Genomic DNA, 22,165 nt, shown 5'->3' with positions numbered 1-22,165 from the left:
CTTCTGCCTCAGCTTCCCAAGTACTTGGGATTAGGGGCATGTGATTGCACCCTGTCACATATCTCTTTTGATGTGCTAATTTTTTTGAGTCTACAGCTAGGAGTCTGATTTTTTGGTCATAATATATGTATATGTTTAGTTCTAATCTCTTCTGCCAAATTGCTTCTCTTCTGCCAATTTACAGCCCTCCCCACCTCCTAGCATTGTGTGAGAATTTCAGTTGCTTTCTGTCCTTACTGATATTTGATGCTGTCAGGCTTTTCTTTCCCCCAGTATTTTTGTTTGTTTCTTATTTATTCACTTTTTGCAGTGCTGGAGATTTACCTATGGCCTTGCTCATGCTAGGCAAGTGCTCTACTACCAAGCTACAGCACCAGCCCTAGCCTTTTTAATTTTATCCATTCTAGTAGGTGTGTGGTAGTTTAAATTTGCCTTTTCTGCAAGGCATGGTGGCATACTCCTGTAATCCCAGTGATTCAGGAAGAGGATCACAAATTTGAGGCCAGCCTCAGCAATTTAGTAAGACACTGTGTCAAACTAAAAAATGAAATAGGCTTGGGATGCATTTTCTCAGGTGATATTTTTATATGCATATTGGCAGTCTGGTTATCCTCTCTTTATACTATTGAGACACACCCACAGCCCAGGTATCCTCTTTTTGTGACATACCTTTTACAGTCAGTAGTAGCTCATCTCCATAGATGACCCCAAATGAATCATGCCTCCTAGTACTCCTGCCCTTTATAGCCTCCCCCTCCAATTGAATCTAAACTGAGTTGTGAGTTGCTTTACCAAAAAGACTGCTTCAGAAGTGACTCTGTGCTACTACCAGGCCTGAGCCTTAGGAAGACATAAATTCCAGCTGCTCTGCCAGACAGACTGTGTGGAGTGAGGAGACTTTGAGATTACATGGAGTGCACAGACAGAAGAGACTTTGAGATTACATGGAGTGCACAGACAGAAGAGACTTTGAGATTACATGGAGAAGGCAAATTGCCAAGGTTTTTAGCCCCAGCATCCTTAAAATCAGAGACTATTTCCTAGTTTTAGGCAGAGAAAAAGGTGTAAACACAAAAGAATGGTCAGAGAAAGCCAAATGGAATGGTGCACACCTGTAATCCCAGCAGCTCAGAGGCTGAGGCAGGAGGATCGCCAGTTCAAAGCCAGTCTCAGCAATTTAGTGAGGCCTGAGCAACCAGAGAGATCTTGACTCAAAATAAAACATAAAAAGGACTGGTGATGTCACTCAGTGGTTAAGCATCCCTGGGTTCAATCCCTGGTACCAAAAGAAGAAGAAGAAAAAGGAGGAAGAGGAGGAGGAAGAGGAGAAAAAACAGAATCAGAAGGGTGAGGGAGAAACAATGCTTGCTTATGGCTCAGAAGATGGAGAAATGGGACCAGGAGCCAATGAATAAGATCAACCTCAGAAGCTGAAAATGGCAAAAATGTATTCTGTACCCTAGGGCCTCCAGGAAGGAATACAGCCCTGTCAACACCTTGATTTTAGCCCAGTGAGACCCTTATCAGACTTTTTTTAATGTTAATCTTTTTTTTTAGTTGTGAATGAACCTTTTTTTATATATATGTGGTGCTGAGAATAGAACCCAGTGCCTCACACATGCTAGGCAAGTGCTCTACCACTGAGCTACAACCCCAGCCCCTGTGTCAGACTTTTAATTCTCAAAATTGTGAGATAATAGATTTGTATTATTTTAAGCCACTAGGTAATTTGTTACATCAGCATCAGAAACACATATGCTGGCTGATCTATAATGTCCCCTGCAGCTAATCAGAGCAGCAGAGAACTGATATATATTAATTCTTTTACCCAAAGGCGCTTCCCATACAACTATTATATTTACTGTGGCTTGATTATGGTATCATTGGCTGATATTAAGCAGTACTATGAAACTCTTTGTGGCTTTTGCCATAATGATGCCATTGAGGAAGGGTTCATTTACAACAGTGTACCCTCCATGACAGAGGAGGAATTTATTTTCGGTCTTTGTACATGGAAGAGAGAGACTCCAGTTTGGGTTTCCCTCTTCGCACTGGCTCCTAGGAAGCTTAGAGCTGTTAATCTCAAGCAATGGCATCTTAGGTGGTAGAACTATCAGAATCACCAAGGCAGGTTTTGCAAACTACACTTGCAAACCCGAGATATTCCAATTTATTTCCCCAGAGGGAAGCATTCTCCTCCTTCCAACAAGATCCATTGCTTTGTTTTTGTTTTTGTTGTTGTTCTTGTTGGTTGGTTTGTGTTTCGCAGTGCTGGGGATTGAACCCAGGGATACTCTACCACTGAGCTCATCCCCAGCCCTTTATATATTTTTTTTATTTTGAAACAGGGTCTCCCTAAGTTGCTGAGGTTGCCAAGCAGTTTGTAGGTAGGACTAATCATGGAATGTGTGTTTTGCATCAAGCGCACCCACTCTTCTTTCCTACCTTGGTTTGCCCATTACCTCTTTTTATGAATGACTTCTATGTCCTTGTGGGGGGCAGACACCCACAGAAGCAGTATTATGGTTTATATAGGAGTTGTCCCCCAAAAGCTAACATGTGAGACAATATAAGGAGGTTCACAAATGAAACAATTAGATGAGCATTATAACCCAATTTGTGGATTAATCCCCTGCTAGGGTTTAACTGGATGGTAACTGAAGGCAGGTAGAGTGTGGCTGGAGGATATAGGTCACTGGGGGAGTGCCTTTGGGGGTTATATATTGTCCCTGGTGAGTGGAACTCTCTCTGCTTCCTGGTGCCATGCTCTGAGCTTCTTTATTCTGCCATGCCCTCATGATGTGCTACCTCACTTCAGGCCCAGAGCAATGGAATAGGTCATATATGGACTGAGACCTCTGAAACAGTGAGTTTCAAATGAACTTTTCCTTCTTTACACTGTTCTTATCAGGTTTTTTGGTCACAGCAATGAAAAAGTTGACTAACACAAGCAGCAAGTTGACTGAGTGCCTAAGGAGATGTAGAAACCCCTGAATAGTGTTGACAAGTCTGAAACTGTTACCACCATTTGCTGTAGACCATCCTAGGATACCAAGAGTAGCAACTGAGACAGGCATGCAAGGCAGGCACTCTACCAACTGAGCTAAATCCCCTGCACACCTGTAATCCTCAGAATGCTGAGGCAGAAGGATCATGAGTTCAAATCGAGACTTAGCAAATTAGCAAGGCCCTAGGCAACTCAGTAAAACTCCACCTCTAAAATATAAAAAAGGGCTGGGGATGTGGTATGGTGGTTAAGCGCCCCTGGGTTCAATCCCCACAGCTGCTGAAGCTGTGGCAGGAGAATCAATTGAGCCCACAAATCTGATAGTTTGAGCAACAGAGTGAAACTTCAACTCAATAGCAATAAGGACAAAAGAGGGGGGACCTTTGAGAAGTTATTAGGCCATGAGGGTGCCACCCTCATGAATGGATTAACGCTGCTTATGAAAGAACTTGAGGGCTGGGGATGTGGCTCAAGCGGTAGCACACTCACCTGGCATGCGTGCGGCCCGGGTTCGATCCTCAGCACCACATACAAACAGAGATGTTGTGTCTGCCAAAAACTAAAAAATAAATATTAAAAATTCTCTCTCTCTCTACCGCTCTATCTCTCGCTCTCTCTTTAAAAAAAAAAAAGAAAGAAAGAAAGAACTTGAGGCCTACAGTTTAATATTCTTCCAAAATAAAAAGGGGGCTGGAGATGTGGTTCTGTGGTTAAATGCCCCTGAGTTCAATCTCTCTCTCTCTCTCTTTCTCTCTCTCTCTCACACACACACACACACACACACACACACACACACACAAAAGATTAGCAATTGAATCCAGTCAATTGCTGTCTTTATTTCCTCCTTCCTTTCTCACTTCCCATTTTCCTCACTCTGGCTGCTGCCCTGGGATTGTACCTCTCAATAAAGTTCAAGCATGCAGGGTTGAGGATTTAGCTCAGTTGATAGAGTGCCTGCCTTGCAAGCACAAGGGCATGGGTTCAATCCCCAAGACCACAAAAAAAAAAAAAAAAAAAAAAAAAAGTTCAAGGGCTAAGGTTGTGGCTTAGTGGTAGTACACTCACCTAGCACATGTGAGGTCCTGGATTTGATTCTCAGCACCACATAAAAATAAGTAAACAAAATAAAGGTATTGTATCCAACTACAACTAAAAAGTAAATATTAAAAAAAAGTTCAAGTATGCAGGCTCTGCCTAGGCCTGTTTTCTAGGCAAATTAGACTAGTAGAGTAATATTATTATTAGTTTATATTATTGGTGAAAAAATAGATATACATGTTGTGTGGGTATTTCTCATTGACCCATCATTTCCACTCTCTAAGCCTCTTCCATCTTGATTTGTTCCTTCCAGAGAACATGGACCAGATCATGAGCTTTACTGTAATTTGAACATACCCCCTAAAGTTCATGTGTGGAAAACTTAATCCTCAATGGAATAGTGTTAAGAGGTGGGACCTAGGCCAATGTGGTGGTGCACACCTGTAGTCCCGGCTATTGAGGCTGAGGCAGGAGAATCACTTGAGCCCACGAATCTTATAGTCTGAGCATCAGAGCAAAACCTCAACTCAATGGCAATAAGGCAGAAGAGGTGGGACCTTTGAGAAGTGATTAGACCATGAGGGTGCCACCCTCATGAATGGATTAATGTTGCTTATAAAAGAACTTGAGGCCTATAGTTTAATATTCTCTCTCTCTCTCTCTCTCTCTCTCTCTCTCTCTCTCTCTCTCTTTATCTATCTCTATCTCTATCTCTATCTCTATGTCTTTTTGCCTTCCACTGTGGAGTAACACAGCAAGAAGACCCTTGCCAGATGCTGGCACCTTGGTATTGGGCTTCTAAGCTTCCAGAACTGTGAAGAATAAATTTCTTTATAGATTACCCAATCTGCGGTACTTTGTTATTCTAAGATAGGCTCCCCAGCACTCTGGCTTCTGGTAGGTATCAGACAATGAGAGGAGCTGGTAGGTGATCAGAGGATGGAAAGAGTGAGATGGAAATTTTTCTTTCCAAGCTCCATCCCTGCTGGGTCAGACTGAGAAAAGCTGCATTTCTCTACTGAAGGCCACAGCTCCTACTGGCAGGCTGTTCCCTACGGCTGCAATTCTAAGTGCCAGAAACGGCTCCCTCTCTTCACCTCTTTGGGCCACCAGGTATCAAGGGCTCTTCATTACTACTAGCCCCAGGTGCTGCACCATCCTTTGATGGTTTCCCTTAATCCTGCGGATTCCTCTGTAAATAGTTCCTTCACTAAACTCTCCTCAATTCCTCTTTGAGGAATCATGTTTCTCAAACGGGCTTTTAATGATATACAGTACAGAGAAGTTGAGTGACTTTCCTAAGGTCACACAAAGGGTAAGTGACAGATCACCTGAGAGTCCCCATGCTAACACAGAGAAAGGTAGAGTCTTTTTTGGCCTTGCCAGCCTGCCCAGCCCCCTCTTGGAACCCTGATGCCTTGCCTGACCTGCTGAAATCTGTGATCCTTTTGTTGGGATAGGATTGAATTCCCCTGGGCTCTTGTCTCAGACCTGGCCAGCAACACCAGTAACCAGAGCTGTGTGAGAAGAAAAGGCCAAGCCATTGGGGCAGCCACACCCCCAAGAGAGGTGAGGTCTCCGGTGAGTAATGCCAATGAGGGGCCTCTTCCCCTGTCCCAAGGGTCACTGCTCACCGAAGCCCTGCTTCACCAAGGACCTAGTACACAGGCTCCCAACTCCCGGCTGTCCTCTTCTTTGACCTCTGCCTATAGTTTTCTCCAATCCTCCCTCCCCCACAACAAGTGTCCTGGAGCTAGGGTTCCTTCCCCCACCCCCAACCTAGGACTCCAGAGATGTGAGATGTTCTCAGAGCTCTGGGTGGGGACTTCAGGCTCCCCATTTCCTTCTTCCAGCCCCAGATCCTCTCAGATTCCCAGAGATGGGCTCCAGCCAGGGAGGGTGGGACTGCTCTTGGGACTATTAGGAGTCACAGGATGCCAAGGCAGTGACAGAGCTGTGGCAGGAAGCAGATCTTCACCCATTTCTGTACGTCCAGCTGAATCTAGTGTGCCATGTCCCAGCACCTGTTTCTCCCACTTGTGATCTTCGGTAATCTCAGGAGATAGGGGACAGTGGCAAGGGGGTTGGGATGCTAGCACCTGGCAGACTGTGAAGCAGGATTCCCAGGTTCTGTTTAGAGAGTGAGAGGTCAGAAGAGGGGGGGGGATACCATGTCAGAGGAGAAAGGAGAAGGGGATGACAGAAGAGGGAAGGGAGGTATCAGAAGGGAGAGGAACAGTGTATCATAGGAGGGAGAAAGGAGGCCCAGATGCCAAGGGCAAAGAGCAGCTGTGAAACGGAGGAGGGAGTCAGGGAGGACACCTACTAAGTGCAGCTCTCCGGCCTCTTCTTGCCTCCTGTCTTCCCAGCCATCAATCCCATCCCAAGAGCCTTCCAGGACTCAGGTAAGGCAGCTGAACTGGGGGAAAGTCATGTGCAGAAGCAGGAAAGTTAGGCTGGGTAGCGTAGGTGCTGGCAGTGGGGCTGAAAGGACAGGGAATTGGGAAGGTAGGAGTTGGGTGGAGAGGAGGAAGATCAGGCCTGGGCAGTGTCAGGTGCTGGAAGTCACCAATTATCTACCTCTTTTTACCTTCTGGTTTCCAGCTCTCAGTCCTACAGAAGAACCTGAAGATCTGGGTAAAGAAAAGGAAGCCCGGGTGTCCTCTGATCTAAAAAGACCTTATGGCTGGCTTGACCCATCATTTCCACTCTGAGGGAGGTGGAAGTGCCTGAAAATTCAGAAGTACCTAGGTTCTCCAGGTTCTTGGTTCAGATGGGCAAACAGAAGCTGGGTGGAGTACTGGGCTCTGTCCTGAGTTACCTGGGCCTCTGCATTAGGGGATCATTAGGTGGGTTTTGACCTCCCAGGGTTCCCTATTGCAGACTGTGGGCACCCTGAGCCCTCTGCCCGCATCATGGGGGGCTCAGACGCTCAGCCAGGAACCTGGCCTTGGCAAGTAAGCCTGCATCAAGGCAGGGGCCACATCTGCGGAGGCTCCCTCATCGCCCCCTCTTGGGTTCTCTCTGCTGCTCACTGTTTCGTGACGTGAGTATTGCCCACTCAGTCCCTGTCCTTCAAAGGCCAACCCCACCCCACAGCTTTATCCCTCACCCTGTTCCCCCTTATTATGGCTAATTTAGAGCGGAGCTGCTCCAGCTTCCTCTCTCTGTCCCCCAAACTAGGTGCTCTGCGAGGTTCTGGGTAAGGGAGATGCTGGGTAAGGGAGGCCATTGTCACCAGACTCATCCCACCACTCCGCTAAATATCACTGAGACTGAATCTCACTTTTACAAAATCCCCAGTCACCACTTCTAAATCAGTCTCACCCCTCCTCTTTTAGAAGTCTGTCTCAACCTCTCAGCCCCAAATCTGAATCTGACTCCGTCCCACCTGGGGACCTCACCACCTTCTCTAGCTTTGAACCCTCATCCACAAGCGGGTCAACCCCTTTCATAGGGTTAACCTAATCCCGACCCCCACCACCACCCCCTCATGGCCTCTACACAGGAACGGGACCTTGGAGCCCGCGTCCGAATGGTCGGTGCTGCTGGGCGTGCACTCCCAGGACGGGCCCCTGGAAGGTACACATGTCCGCTCCGTGGCCGCTATCCTGGTGCCTGACAACTACAGCAAAGTGGAACTTGGCTCCGATTTGGCCCTGCTGCGCCTGGCTTCGCCCGCCAAGCTGGGCCCCACCGTGCGGCCCATCTGCCTGCCGCGAGCCTCGCACCGCTTTGTTCACGGAACCGCCTGCTGGGCCACCGGCTGGGGGGACGTGCAGGAGGCAGGTGAGTGGGGCGGGGCCGGGCGGGAGACGTCGACGTCGGAGGGTCTGTCTGAGCCTACCTTAAGCTCTTCAGAGGAACCGCGGGGGCGTGTCTTAAAAGTTGGCTCTCGCGAGTGGGCGGGGCCCGAGGGCGGGACTCGAGAGAGCGCTCCAGAGACGCCCCAAGGGGCTGGGTTTCTGCTAGACAGCTGGAAAATTTGCACCTCTCTCCATCTCAAACTAAGACCACTGAATCGCCTACACACCCCGTTTCCGCCTCACCTTCCTTCCAGGTTTTCCTTTTCTGGATTTAGGTCCAACCAAGGTTCCCACTCTGACTCTGCTAGTTCAGACAAAGCATTTCTCCCAGTACATTTTCTCCCCTGTAAAAAAAAAAAAAAAAGGAAAATAGTAGTGTTCACTTCATGGGGTAATTGTGTGGATTAAATGGGAAAATGCGCGAAAAGCTGCATGGCTATAATTAATTCATTTTAGATATTTTTGCATTACATAATCCGCGTTAAAGCACCAAAGTATAACACCTGGCATATAGTAGGCGCGCAGAAAATGTTTTTGCTCTCTTTTCCTCCCATCCTTCTTCCTCCCCACTCATCTTCCAACTCCTCACCTCCTGATTTCCTCCTACCCACCCTCATTCATTCAATCATTCTGTTGATTAAGATATTCCTATGTACCAGGCATTGTTTTAGGCATTAAAGTTATACCAGTGAAGCTGGGTGCGGTGGCACACACCTATAATTCCAGAGACTCAGGACTGAGGCAAGAGGTTCTCAAGTTCGAGGCCAGCCTCAGCAATTTAGAAAGACCCTAAGAAACTTAGCAAGGCCCTGTCCCAAAATTAAATAAATAAATAAAAGGACTGAGAGGATGCAGCTCAGTGGTAAAGCACCCCTGGGTTCAATCCCCAGTACAAATGTGTGTGTGTGTGTGTGTGTGTGTGTGTGTGTGTATACCAGTAAACACACACAAAAAAAAATTTTAAAAAAAGACCTGCTTTCTCAGAGCTTGCATTCTAGTAAGTAGACAAAAAAGTAAATCCAGTAAACAAGCAAACACTGTGATGGAAGGTGTGAGGGGATGCACTACTTTTCCATTCTCTGTCATCTCCATCACCCATTGTTACCTTTCTATGCTAGAAAGCCCCCTATATCTGCTATGATCAGATTGTGGCAGTTCTGGAGTATTTGGGAGGGTGCTGCAGGAGGAGATGCTGCAACCTCTATTTGCATGGGCCCCATCAGGACAGGAGGCAACAGGGAAGTCCTGACGAGCACCTAGAAAGTCTGCATGGACATGACCAAGCTACCAGACAATGGGGCCCCAGAGCAGGGGCTTTCTAGGAAAGTTTTATGCAGAGAGCATGTATTTCAGGAAGATAGGGGAAGATGATGGCCATCTTCCCTTGGGACCCTGGAAAGGCCAGGACATCATGCTAGAATGAAGGGTGCTGAGGCAATAAAGGCCTTCAGGTCAGACTGAGGGACAGAGTAGCCCTCCAGCTCCAGAGATCCCTAGGACAACCCCCAAACCTCAGACATCCCCTGACTTCTCAGAACTCCGGGTGGGTAGGGAATGAGTTCTGTCCATGCCTTTCCCTGTCCCTTTCGGTATCCCAAAACCTTGTTTTCATCAAAAGCAGGATAGCTGAGGGTCCATGTCTAGACCACAGGATCCATCTATTATTCTTGGTAAGATCAGGGCTAAGCTGAGAAACATTCCTCTGGTTGTAACAAGTGCTGAGTGGATTAGGGAACAGATCAGTCACAGGAGGCTAGGTCAATCATCCAGGTCCAAGATTATATTTCCTGGACTAGGGCAGTTGCTGTAAGAATGCTGAGAAGTCACAAATGACTTGGGAATTGACTGAGAAAAGACAACTTGAGAAAGGGATTAGAGATGACAGCCAGATTCCATGCTTTGCAACTCAATATAGAACCACATGTAGTCTGTATGACATCTTTGTTCAAAGGATGCACTTTCTGGACCAACAAAACTCCATGTCAGGGCTCAGAGCTTAATGATTTTAGCCCCTACATGTATACTTTGTTGGATGGGACCTTTGTTCAGTGTACAACCTACATTTGACAATTTTCACTGGATGCTTGCTGAGGCTATGCCTGAGATGAGAACATGGGAAGAGAAGCATGATAAGATGTGGTGAATGTGGTAGGCCAGGGTGCCATGGGGATCTTGATGACCAGAGGTAACTGGAGGAGACAAAACAGCCCTGGGGAACTGGGTGCTCTATACCTACCTCACAGTATCTGCTCTCTGCTTCTGCCCCCAGACCCTCTGCCTCTCCCCTGGGTGCTACAGGAAGTGGAGCTAAGGCTTCTGGGAGAGGCCGCCTGTCAGTGTCTCTACAGCCAGCCTGGCCCCTTCAACCTCACTTTCCAGCTATTGCCAGGGATGCTGTGTGCTGGCTACCCAGAGGGACGGAGGGACACCTGCCAGGTGAGGAAAGGACCCTGCACCTACCTGGCAGAACCAGATCCCTAACCTGTAGGAAGCAGCTAAGCAATAGACAAATATTTCTCTGAGCCTCTTCTGCAAAAAGCGGGCAAGATTGCCTATGGAATTAGGGTGGAGGTATAGTTCAGTGATAGACCACATGCCTAGCAGGTACAACGCCCTGCATTCAATCCCCAGTACTTCCAAAAAAAAAAAAAAAAAAATTTTTGCCAGGCACAGTGGTACAGCCAGTAATCCCAGTAGCTCAGGGTTAGGGTTAGGGTTAGGGTTAGTCCCTAAAAACAAGAAAAAAAAAAAAGATTCCCAGCACTTGGGAGGCTGAGGCAGGAGGAACACAAGTTTTAGGCCCAGCAATTTAGCAAGACTCTAATAATGAAAAATAGAATAGGATGGGGTTGTACCTCAGTGGTAGAACACCAAAAACAAAAATCCCAGCACCAAAAACAAACAAATATCCTTAGGCCACAGAGATGCTGACCCTGACCTGGGTTACAGAGATACATTAGGGGCAATGCTCCAGCATCCAATGACCCCAGTGTCTGCTCATTGTAATTCTTCATCCTTTTTGCTTTCCATCTGTCCCATTTTACTGAATAGACAGATTGCCTGTTTCTAACAGCATCTTCCTCCTTAATGCTGGTATTTTTTATTTACTTTTTTAACAACTGGGTGGGGGCTCAGTGGCAGAGTGAATGCTTAGCATTTGTTAGGCCCTGAGTTCTAGCCCCAGCACCACAAAGAAACAAAAAGCAAAGAAATAAATTGAGTGAACTTAGAAATCAAAGACAAGGGTTTATTTGGATTATTTGTTAGACAAGAATCATTCGACTCTGAATGAGATCTTCAGGGTTCTCTTGTGTGGGTTTTTTTGGGGTGTGGGTGGGGGTACCGGGGATTGAACTCAGGAGCACTTGACCACTGAGCCACATCCCCAGTCCTATTTTGTATTTTATGTAGAGACAGGGTCTGGCTGAGTTTTTTAATGCCTCACTTTTGCTGAAGCTGGCTTTGAACTCAAAATCCTTCTGCCAGCCTGCTGCCGCTGCTGGGATTACAGGCTTGCACCACTGCCCCTGTTCTTGTGTGGTCTTTAATGGGTTAATTTGGTGCTCTGGGCTGTGGCTGCTCAGTCTTTGTTTTACAAGGCTTTCTTTTCTTTAGAGATGTAGGGAATACAGAGAACAAGGGACAGCCACTGGAGATTTCTAGAAGGGGCTGAGTAAGGCCAATAAAAGGTGGAGAACCTTTGCCACCCGCCAGAAAAAGCCAGTGCATCCTTGGGCTGGTCCCCCGACACAAATCACCTATTATTAGGGTGACTCTGGGGGACCCTTGGTCTGTGAGGAAGGCGGCCGCTGGTTCCAGGCAGGAATCACTAGCTTTGGCTTTGGCTGTGGAAGGAGGAACCGCCCTGGAGTCTTCACTGCTGTGGCTCCCTATGAGACATGGATCCGGGAACAGGTGATGGGTTTGGAGCCTGGGCCTGCCTTTCCCAACCAGCCCCAGGAATCCCAGACAGGCCCCTGGGAATCCAGGGAGGAGAACTGCACCACTGCCCTGCCAGGTGAGGGGGAAGGAGCCCTGGATGGGAGTTGGAGACCTGGGAGATTTGAGTTGGGGTGAAGACTGCTGGAGTTAAGTAGGGCTCTGAAGCCTCCCTAACCCTGGTCTCTCACTCCTCAGAGTGCGGCAAGGCTCGGCGACCAGGGGTCTGGCCCTGGGAGGCCCAAGTTACAGTGCCAGGATCCAGACCCTGCCATGGAACGCTAGTGTCAGAAAGCTGGGTCTTGGCACCTGCCAGCTGCTTTCTGGAGTGAGTGAGAATCCACAGCACAGGGAGATTCTTGCCTCTCCATCCATCCGCATGAGACTCCATCTAGTTGGTTCAGCCTTTTGTGCCGGGTGTGGAGGGTGGAGGGTGGTGGGGCTGCAAACTGGAGCGCGGGATCAGATTCCAAGGTGTAGGATTCAGCTCATAAAGAGGGGTCCTAATCTAGCTGGGAGGGGTAGAGGGTAGTGTATGTCCGATCCAGCATGCGGGAGTCTGAGAAGACGTTTCGAACTGGGGTGGGGCTATGGTTCCTGTTTGGAAGAGGGATTCTAGCCTGGAGATAAAATCAAAGTCTGGGGTGCGCGGTTTCCAGCCGTCTGTGCGGGATATGCGCACGTCCCCAGCGTCTCCATCCCGCAGCTCGATCACCTCTGATAACCCACCCCGCGACCTCGACTCCTGGCGGGTACTGCTGCCCTCACGTCCGCGCTCGGAGCGGGTGTCGCGCTTCGTACCGCACGAGAACGCTACGTGGGACGACGCCTCAGACCTGGCGCTGTTGCAGCTGGACGCGCCCGTGAACCTGAGCTCAGGCCCGCGCGCCGTGTGCTTACCCTACCCGGAACACTACTTCCTGCCTGGGAGCCGCTGCCGCCTGGCTCGCTGGGGCCGCGGGGGTGCGCAGGAGTCTGGCGCTGGTTGGGGCGGGGCAGAGCGGGGACAGACTCGGCCACAGCACAAGATTCCTGCTTTTTCCCCTCCCAGAACCGGCGCTTGGCCCCAGCGCACAGTTTGAGGCCGAGTTGTTAGGTGGCTGGTGGTGTCACTGTCTGTATGGCCACAAGGGGGCGTCCGTGCCGCTGCCGGGACAGTCACCTCACCAACTCTGCCCCTCCTACCAGGAGGAGGAGGAGCCGGGCCGCTGCTGGGTGAGCGACAAGGGCGGAGTCTGTGGACCCAGGGAGAGACCGAGGGATCTGGCACAAGCACAGGAAGCCTGGCTAAGAGGAGAATGGGATCCAAGTGGGGGCAGAGCCGGATCCTGGGTGGTAGGGAGGGGGTTGGGGCGGACTCTGAGCAGGTGTTGGGGTTTCTGTCTACCCCAAAGTTTAAGGAGAATCCTAAAGTGAGGGCTGAATTCTTACACAAATTAGTACTAGAATCTAGTTTGGAAGAGGTGGGACTTGTTATGTTTCCGAATGGAGAATCTGGGGTTCCGGAAAGCCCCCAGAATGCTGATGTTCTCTACAGGATCAAAACATGTATGCTATTAACACACCTTACTCTTACTGCAGAATGACTCTCATTGGAGCCTTATGTGTCGGGAGGAGGGGACCTGGTTCCTGGCTGGAATTGGAGACTTCTCCAGTACCTGTCTCCGTCCCCGAGCCTTCTCCCCACTGCAGACCCATAGCCCATGGATCAGCCATGTAACTCGGGGAGCCTACCTGGAGGAACAGCTAGCCTGGGACTGGGGCCCTGATGGGGAGGAGACTGAGACCCAGACCTGTCCCCCACACACAGAGCATGGTGGTGAGCAGGGGACCCTTGGGGCTTTGGAGTTCCGGGAGGTGCTTATATCTATGAGAGAGGCTTCAGAGATCACCTGTGGAACTCATACTTAGGTGGCCACTTCTTCTCCCTAGCCTGTGGCCTGCGACCTGAGGCAGCTCAGAAGGGAATGCTATGGCCCTGGCTGGCAGAGGTGCATGTGGCTGGGGATCGAGTCTGCACTGGGATCCTCGTGGCCCCAGGCTGGGTCCTGGCAGCCACTCATTGTGTCCTTAGGTGGGTCTCCCTCATCTCTAGGTAAGAGGCTGGAGGGAAAAAATGAGAGATGATCCAAAGGATTCTTACAATAGCGGGATGTTTTCCTTTTAGGGCTCTTACAGCACAGGGAAGCTACTTTGAGAGATTTTTATTGTCAGTTTGGTTGGGTTTGGATTTTTTGTGTGAGATGTTTTAAGATAGAAGAGAGATTTGGAAAGAGGAATAATGAAGGAGTTAGTGACATAACCATTCTTCCCTTACCCCTGGGCTGGAAAGGACTTTACCAGCAATGAGAGGAACCAGAAGGTGACACTAGTCCTTCTTCCAACAGGCTAGGCTCTACAACAGTGCCCCACATTGAAGTGTATCTGGGCAGGGCAGGGGCCAGTCCCCTCCCACACGGCCGCCAGGTATCCCGGTTGGTCATCAGCATTCGCCTGCCCCGGCACTTGGGACTTGGGCCCCCTCTGGCCCTCCTGGAGCTGAGCTCCCGGGTAGAGCCTTCCCCTTCAGCCCTGCCCATCTGCCTTCACCCAGGGGGTGTTCCCCCAGGGGCCAGCTGCTGGGTGCTGGGCTGGAAGGATCCCCAGGACCGAGGTGAGAGCCCTGGATCATGGGAATGAGGAGTGACTGGAGGCCAGAACCCTGGGACGACCCTCTTTCTTCTCTCTAGTCCCTATAGCTACTGCTGTCTCCATCTTGACACCACGGCTCTGTCACTGCCTCTATCAGGGCATTCTGCCCCCTGGGACTTTCTGTGTCCTATATGCAGAAGGGCAAGAAGACAGGTGTGAGGTACAGGGACCTGGGCATCCTGGTCGGGGGAAGGAGTATTGGGATGCTGGAACCTGGAGAGACCAGGATTAGAATTCTTGGGGGTTGGACCCCAAATGGGAAGAAGCAGTACTTCCTAGCTGGACCTTGGAGAGACCAGAGGCCAGGATTCCTAAGGGTAGAGACCAATAGTGCTTTGTGGCTGGACCCAAGGGAAGGTGCAGTGGACCAGGAGGAAGGATAACAGATCCATTTGTTCTTGGCTTCAACTCTGCAGGTGACCTCAGCACCTCCCCTCCTATGCCAGACTGAGGGAGGCTCTTGGGTTCTCATGGGCATGGCTGTCCGAGGGAGTCAGGAGCTGTTTGCAGCCATTGGCCCTGAAGAAGCCTGGATCTCCCAAACAGTGGCGGAGGCCCACTTCCTACCCTCTAGTGGCTCCCCATATTGGCCCGCTACAGGCAGTGACCTCTGTCCCCCAGACATGGCAGGGGCCTCAAGCTCCCCTAAGGCTGCTGCTTTGATCCTGCTGTTACTGACTCCCCTGATCCAGGATTGAGAGGACCTTGCTTCATGAGCCACTTCCCCTTCTCTTCCCACCACTCAGCATGCCTGGAATGTAGTCTAACCTGCTAATGCTCTCCCAGGCCTGGAGAGGGCCTATCTATCTAGACTGCAGCAGCTTTGGATAATTGGGCCTCAGTGCTATTTTGGGCCCAGGAATCCTTGGGGGTGGCAGAGGAGCAGACAATAAAGGTGTAAACACAGACATGTGGCCTGTGACATCACTAGGGGCAGGCTGAGGGGCTGAGAGCAACTGGGCTAAGAGGGAAACACAGGAATAGGGCTCCTCCCTCTACGGGCATCAGTTGAGTCACATCTCCGGCGCCCAGGAAATGTGTCCCTGATAACGTGGCAGCTGTTCCCTCATTCCTTCCCCAGGGCGGGGGAGTTTAGGTGGCCAGCTGATTGTGTGTCACCTCCCCTGTGGAATTAGTGTCCCTAGCACCTGCAGCATATTTTGGCCCTAGACAGTGCCTTGAGGCCCTGCTAGAGTTGGACAGACTTAGGGTAGGAGAGCCAGCCCCTAATACATACACTGATGAATGATGCCTCAAAGCGTTCATCTCCAGTCCCCAGCATACAGACGACCCCAGCACACAGACAACCCTTATACAGGGTTATAACCACTTGTATATCCATGCTCAGTGCCCCTAGGATTTGGGCCCCTTTTATGTAAATTCTACTACCTCATCCCTGACTAATGTACATCCCTGAATTAATTCAACCATATTCCCTGCTAACTACCAAGTCATGGTGCAATTGGAGTCTGATATATAAGTCCATGTATGTTCACAGTCGAGTGGGAAACACCCCTGGCTGGGGATCAGGAGAGGGTTATAAAGAAAGTGAGCTATGAGCATAGAAAATGGGAAAATAGGGACCTGAGGAGAAGTCAGATGATATGGGTGGCAGAGGGGTCACTCCTGGAGCTAGGGCCACAAAAACTCTAGTTGAGTAGGCAGATAATGCAAGAGGGGTTGGCAGAGCGGGCACAGTGGTGCACATCTGTACTCGCAGCAGCTTGGGAGGCTGAGACAAGAGAATCGTGAGTTCAAAGCCAGCCTCAGCAGCAGTGAGGTGCTAAGCAACTCAGGGAGACCCTGTCTCTAAACACAATGCAAAATAGGGCTGGGAGTGTGGCTCAATGGTCAAGTACCCCTGAGTTCAATCCTTGGTACCAAAGAAATGAAAACGAAGTGCTAAGCAACTCAGTGGAGACCCTGTCTCTAAATTAAAAAAAAAAAAAAAAAAAAGGGCTGGGAATGTGGCTCAGTGGTTGAGTGTACCTAAGTTTAATCCCCAGTCCCCCCCCCCCCCGCAAGAAAAAGGGGGGTTGGCAGGACTCAGAGGAAAGGTGGAGATTCTCACTGGGAGCTTGAGAAGGGCAAAGGTTCTTAAAGGACCGGGCTTATTCTTAGCTGCTAGATATAACATAAAATATTCCCCAGGTCCTCTACAGGGAAGTACATTCCCATCTGTTCTTTAAACCCAGTCAGCTACCCACATGCCACCCCCAGAAACACTGAACATGCCCATCCTCTACTTAAAGCCTCCCACAACTCCCAGTGTCTTACCCTCTCCTCCCCAGTTTTGACCTCTTCCCAATCCAGCGCCCCCCCCACACACACACACACACGCTCACCCACTCCAGGAATTCTTTGACCACCAGCCTGGGCATCCAGTCTTCTGGAAAGAGGGTTGGGAACTAGTAGGGTCTGTTTTTCTTTTGGTACTACGGATCGAACCAAGGGATGTATACTTTACCACTGAGCTACATCCCTAGTCCTATTTATTTATTTATTCAGGTACTGGGGATTGAACCCAGGAGTGCTTCACCATTGAACCACACCACTAGTCTAAAAAGGACTATTTTATTTTGAGACAGGGTCTCGCTAAATTTGCTGAGACTGATTTTGAACTTGCAATCCTCCTGCCTCAGCCACTGGGATTTAAAGGTGTGCACCACCACACCCTGCTTTTTATTTTTTGAGATAGGGCCTTGCTAAATTGCTTAGGACCTCTCTAAGTTTCTGAGGCTGGCCTCGAACTCGCAATCCTCCTGTTTCAGCCTCTAGAGTCGACAGGATTATAGGCATACATCACCACACCCCATGAGGGTCTGCTTTTCCTCAGTCATGAGTCCAACCTATATTCCAAGTGCTATAGATTCACACTCACAGAGGATGTGCCTGACCCCCACTCCAGTCACACCAGTCTTCTTTCCCTGAACCTCAGCCACCTGCATGCCCCACTTGAGAAATTTTTCCATACTTGCCTTGTTAACAAATTTGCTTAGGGGCTGGGGTTGTGGTAGAGTGCTTGCCTAGCATGCAGGAGGTACTGGGTTTGATCCTCAGCACCACATAAATGTAAAAATAAAGATATGGTGTCCACCTAAAACTAAAACATAAATATTAAAAAAAAAAAACACTTTGCTTAACCCCCATAGGTCTCGGTTCTCAAGGCATTTCCAAGAAGGACCTTTCCAGCTACTGGGCACTCACGCCAGTCCCCATTTTTGTCCATCACACAGTAGGTAGTTAGTAAATACCTGTGGGATGATTGGCAAGGCCAGTCATAGTCACCACCGGCAGGAAGTCTGAGGGTTTAGAGAAAAGGCCTGGAATGGCCCTGGCCCAGGGCAGACCCCAGTGTCCGAGGTTAAAATACCAGGCCTAAGGAAGGAGGGAGGCTCCTCCCTCCTTAGGCCTGGGGAGCATAACTGGTCTGAAGGACTGAGAAACCTGGGGATAGTTGGCCAGCCATTGGGATTGCAGGCCTTGCCTCGGGCTGCCCTTGAGCTAGGGAGCCTCACCCTAACCCTCACACAGCCTAGATATCTGAAAAGATTCCAGATCTCCGAGGCAAATACAGCCAGCAGAGCTAAACCAAGAAGGCGGGGCTAAGGGAGGGGCCAGCAGGCAGGTGCCTTGCCCTAAGGAGGCACCTCTCTGAAGCGGTCTCTGCATGACCAGGCTGTGACAGAGACACATCCACCACGTTGGTAGCTGCGGAAATCCCAGGCGTCTCACAACTTTGGCTGTTCCCTGTTTCAAAAGCCTGACTTGGACACCTGATCCACCTCCCCAACCTGGATTCTGGGATTCCTTACTTCTGAGCCTGGTTTTAGATCCTGCCAAAACCAGCCCTAAGTTCCTTTCTTTTCGTGCCTGGTGTTTCCCCCAGGGGCTGTCATCCTGGGCCATGGGCCAGAGGGCAGGCCCAGGACCTGGGCAACTGGAAGCTATGGCCTTTTTGCTTTTTCTTGGATTATTCCAAACGGGGATGGGTAAGTACATGTGAGTGGGGCATGGGAAGGGATCATGCCTAAGAGGGAGCAAACGTAATCCTTCTCAGGTGAATAGTCCTTATCCTGGGCTTGAGAATCCCAGGCCTCTCTGGAGCTGGCTTCCCTCTCCTTTTGGTATTGGCTCTCCTAGGAAAGGGGCCAGTCCTCCAGAGAAGTGGCAGGTGCTAATGGGTCTTGGATCTCTGAGTTTCCTGCTTACCCCTCCCTCTTTCTTTTTTTCTCCAGGAGCTGACCGGACTGAAGGTAAGGCTTTCTGGGAAATAGAAGAGGGGGAAGGAAAGGGACATGGCTTCATATTCCCCAGTGGGTCTGAGGAGGGCCTGACCCTCTGCTGGACTGTCTCACCACGTTATCTTAAATCTCCCAATAGCTCTGTGAGTGGCGCATATAGCCTTCACTTTATGGATTAAAAAATCTTAGATACAGAGAAGCAGTGACTTGTTTAAGGGTATACAGCCAGCGAGTTGTAGAACTCTGTTGAAACCCATGTCAGACTCCAAAAGTGGGGCACTCAAGGTCATTTTGAGGGACACAAATCCAGGGTCTTTTGAAGGCACACACACTGGCTTTGAGTCAGACTGGTTTTCAGCCTCAGCTTCATATTTACTGGCCACATTCCTTTACCTCTAAAATGGAGCTATCTCCATATCCAGGGGCTGTAGTGAGCTTTCTAGGTGATAAAGGAAATGCAAGCCCCATCTGGGCCTTCTGGAACACTCCCTAAGTACTAGCTATTGTCATGATTATGAAGGAGCAGAGGAGTCTGGCTGGCAGTTTTCTCTGCTCCTAGTGACTGTGAAGGGCAGCTGGGCCCAACTCCATACTGGGGCCTTAGTTTGGGAAAGGCTGGTCTGTTCCCAGACACTAGCTGTTCACATCATGGGACCCCAGTTCTGTTCATTTGTTCAACCATATTCACTGTGTGCTTAGGACTGTGCTGAGTATTAGGGACATAGAAATGTCCCTAAGGAATGCCCAGGTTGCCGTGATTGAAAGAATCATAGACACCAGAACAACTGAGCCTGGGCAGGGGCCTAAGAGCTAAGAGCACAGAGGTAATGCCTGACTCAGCTGGCAGGGTCAGCACAGGTGACAGAGAGGCTGCCCTTTGAATGATCTCCACAGCCAAGCAGAGCAAGGAGGGGAAAGGCTCTCAACTGTGAATGTCTTCCCAGCCTGGGTAGATGATAGACAGCTCCCGGGGTTTCAGCAGAGATCCAGAAAACAAGTGACTGAAATGTGCAGGATGGCTGGAGCGGAGGGTAGTGCCATGGAGGGTCTGGAATGTATCTTAAGCCATGAAAAGGTTTTGGAAACCCGAGTGACTTGGCCAGATTTGTGCTTTATAAAGATCTTCAGATTTTTAAGGGGTTGAACAGATGGAAAGCAGGAAGGAAGGCTTGAGGAAGGAGATGGCCATGAGACCTGAATTGGGTAACAGGTAGTTGATAGCAAGGAATAGAAGTGCCCGTACCTGGAGAGCCACCACGGGAACAAAGTGGTGGCTGACCATGAACTTAACCACTTCCCAAACTCTAAACCAGATCTCCTGGGATGGCAGGGCTAAGGACCTGGCATGGGGGCCCTAGAAGGTCCTGACCTCCCTTTCCCTTTCTCCCTGGCAGTCCCCTGTGGTGTAGTTGTTCAAGCACGCATCACAGGTGGTAGCAGTGCAACTCCTGGTCAGTGGCCCTGGCAGGTCAGCATCAACTATGATGGCGTCCATGTGTGTGGCGGGTCTCTTGTGTCTGAGCAGTGGGTGCTGTCAGCTGCTCACTGCTTCCCCAGGTACTACTTGGATGGGGCAGGGTGGGGAGTAGAAAATGGTCTGGATGTCAAAGTAAGCGGGTCAATCCAGGTCAGAGGTTAGGGTACTTGGGTATCAACAAAGTCTGAAAGACCAGTGAGAGGTGAAGGGAGGTTTGGAGGTCACAGGACAAATTGGGCTTTAAAAATGCTGTCTGGGACCAGATTCTGGGTTAGGATCCCATTCAGACAACAGTGATCAGGGTCCCAAGCCTTTGTTCCTCTGCATGCAGGGAACACTATCACACTGATTATGAGATAAAGCTGGGGGCCCACCAGCTAGACTCCTACAGCACCGATATGGTGGTCCGCGGAGTGGCAGAGATCATCACCTACCCCACCTACCAACAGGAGGGCTCAGAGGGCGACATTGCACTGCTCCGCCTCAATCAACCCATCACATTCTCCCGCAATATCCGGCCCATCTGCCTCCCTGCAGCCAATGCTTCCTTCCCTAATGGCCTCCATTGTACAGTCACTGGATGGGGCCATGTGGCTCCCTCAGGTAAGGTGGGGGCACTATATGCCTAGAGGTATGGAGGGGAGCCTGACTCAGGGTAGGAGCCCCTAGGTAAACATCTTTTGCCTCACAGTGAATCTCCAGGTCCCCAGGCCACTGCAGCAACTTGAAGTGCCACTGATCAGTCGTGAGACATGTAATTGCCTATACAACATTGATGCCAAGCCTGAAGAGCCTCACTTTATCCAGCAGGACATGCTGTGTGCTGGCTATGTGAATGGGGGCAAGGATGCCTGCCAAGTAAGTGCAGGGATCCCAGAAGAAGCAATGAGACAAATGCCTCTTGGGAGGTGAAGTTTGGATGGGCTGGCATGGATGACTGGAGGCCTAGAGTCTGGTCCTGACAACTGTTGTATGTTTTTCTCCTCAGGGTGATTCTGGAGGCCCACTCTCCTGCCCTGTGGAGGGCCTCTGGTACCTAGCCGGCATTGTGAGCTGGGGTGATGCCTGTGGAGCCCCCAACAGGCCTGGTGTGTATACTCTGACTTCTAGCTATGCCTCCTGGATCCACTCCAGAGTGCCAAAACTCCAGCCTCATGTGGTACCCCAAATCCAAGAGTCCCAGCCGGATGGCAACCTCTGCAACCAAAGTCTAGCCTTCAATTCTGCCCCAGCACAGAGTTTGCTAGGTCCTATTCACCTGCTGCCGCTGGGCTTGATCCTGGGCCTCTTCTGCTCTTGGCATGAGCTCTAAGCTACCCACTCTGGAAGCTGACCCTGCTTGCAGGACTGACGCAGTACACCAAGAACATATGCCTGTTCCCAGGAGAGAACCTGGCCCCTTGTGACCTTTGGGCCTGAAGTCTGGCTTGGCCACACCTTCCTCCCAAGACTGTGTGAGACCAGGGTACCATCCTGATCTTTGAACCCATTCTTCTGGATTTGCTCTTTGGGATGATCAAAGGTTTTACAGTCTGTAGTACTGGCCAAAACCTTTGGCTGCCTCCACTGATTATCCACAGCTTATTGGTTGGGCTCCTGTGGAGTTCCCAAGAACCTTTAGCTATGAAAATGAGCCCTGACTCCCACCTTTTGGGAAGACTGGGCAGCTACCCAGCTGACTGCCACTGAAGTTCAGGCTTTAGTGCTCCACCTTCCCTGCCTGATGAACCCATTGCTTTGCCATCTTCCTGTCTTCTGGCATGCTTGCCTTTGAGACAGGAAAGGCCCCAATCTTTCCCCATTGGCTGCCAAGCTGCCCTTAAGCTCTGAATCCTGGACTCCGGAGGACTGAGCCCCCACCGGAACTGGCTGGGGCTTTGGGATCAGGGATGGGGGATTAAAAGGAGCAAGAAGGAGTAAAATGTTTTGAGCACAACTAGCTGTGAATGAAGTGAAATAAGGA

At 50.1% G+C, this 22,165-nt stretch overlaps 2 protein-coding genes across 7 annotated transcripts; both read left to right on the top strand.

Moving 5' to 3' along the window:
- Window positions 1–6,760: 6,760 nt before the first annotated feature.
- LOC308651957 (polyserase-2-like) lies at window positions 6,761–8,272 on the top strand. The gene is made up of 3 exons (XM_081299555.1): window positions 6,761–7,091; window positions 7,554–7,834; window positions 8,106–8,272. Exons 1-3 carry the CDS (start codon window positions 6,961–6,963, stop codon window positions 8,222–8,224), a joined length of 531 nt encoding a protein of 176 aa, XP_081155681.1. The 5' UTR covers window positions 6,761–6,960; the 3' UTR covers window positions 8,225–8,272.
- A 1,936-nt stretch (window positions 8,273–10,208) lies between these two features.
- On the top strand, window positions 10,209–22,163 carry LOC308651950 (prostasin-like). 6 transcript variants are annotated; one of them, XM_081299542.1, is made up of 13 exons: window positions 10,209–10,287; window positions 11,620–11,869; window positions 11,989–12,118; window positions 12,497–12,753; window positions 12,842–13,005; window positions 13,372–13,609; window positions 13,723–13,864; window positions 14,178–14,443; window positions 18,720–18,737; window positions 20,120–20,282; window positions 20,534–20,805; window positions 20,894–21,060; window positions 21,191–22,146. In XM_081299542.1, exons 1-13 carry the CDS (start codon window positions 10,243–10,245, stop codon window positions 21,512–21,514), a joined length of 2,436 nt encoding a protein of 811 aa, XP_081155668.1. In that variant the 5' UTR covers window positions 10,209–10,242; the 3' UTR covers window positions 21,515–22,146. The 6 variants fall into 6 exon arrangements, with proteins under 6 accessions (XP_081155668.1, XP_081155669.1, XP_081155670.1 ...); XM_081299543.1 differs by lacking the exons at window positions 13,723–13,864; window positions 14,178–14,443 and having other exon boundaries at window positions 21,191–22,155; XM_081299544.1 differs by lacking the exons at window positions 10,209–10,287; window positions 11,620–11,869; window positions 11,989–12,118; window positions 12,497–12,753; window positions 12,842–13,005 and adding an exon at window positions 13,026–13,125.
- Window positions 22,164–22,165: the final 2 nt, after the last annotated feature.

The sequence above is a fragment of the Spermophilus citellus genome, assembly GCF_964194105.1.
Source record: "Spermophilus citellus genome assembly, chromosome: 6".
Taxonomy (NCBI): domain Eukaryota; kingdom Metazoa; phylum Chordata; class Mammalia; order Rodentia; family Sciuridae; genus Spermophilus; species Spermophilus citellus.
Note: the sequence above shows the minus strand (reverse complement) of the source record. Positions and strands in the feature narration are given on the sequence as shown.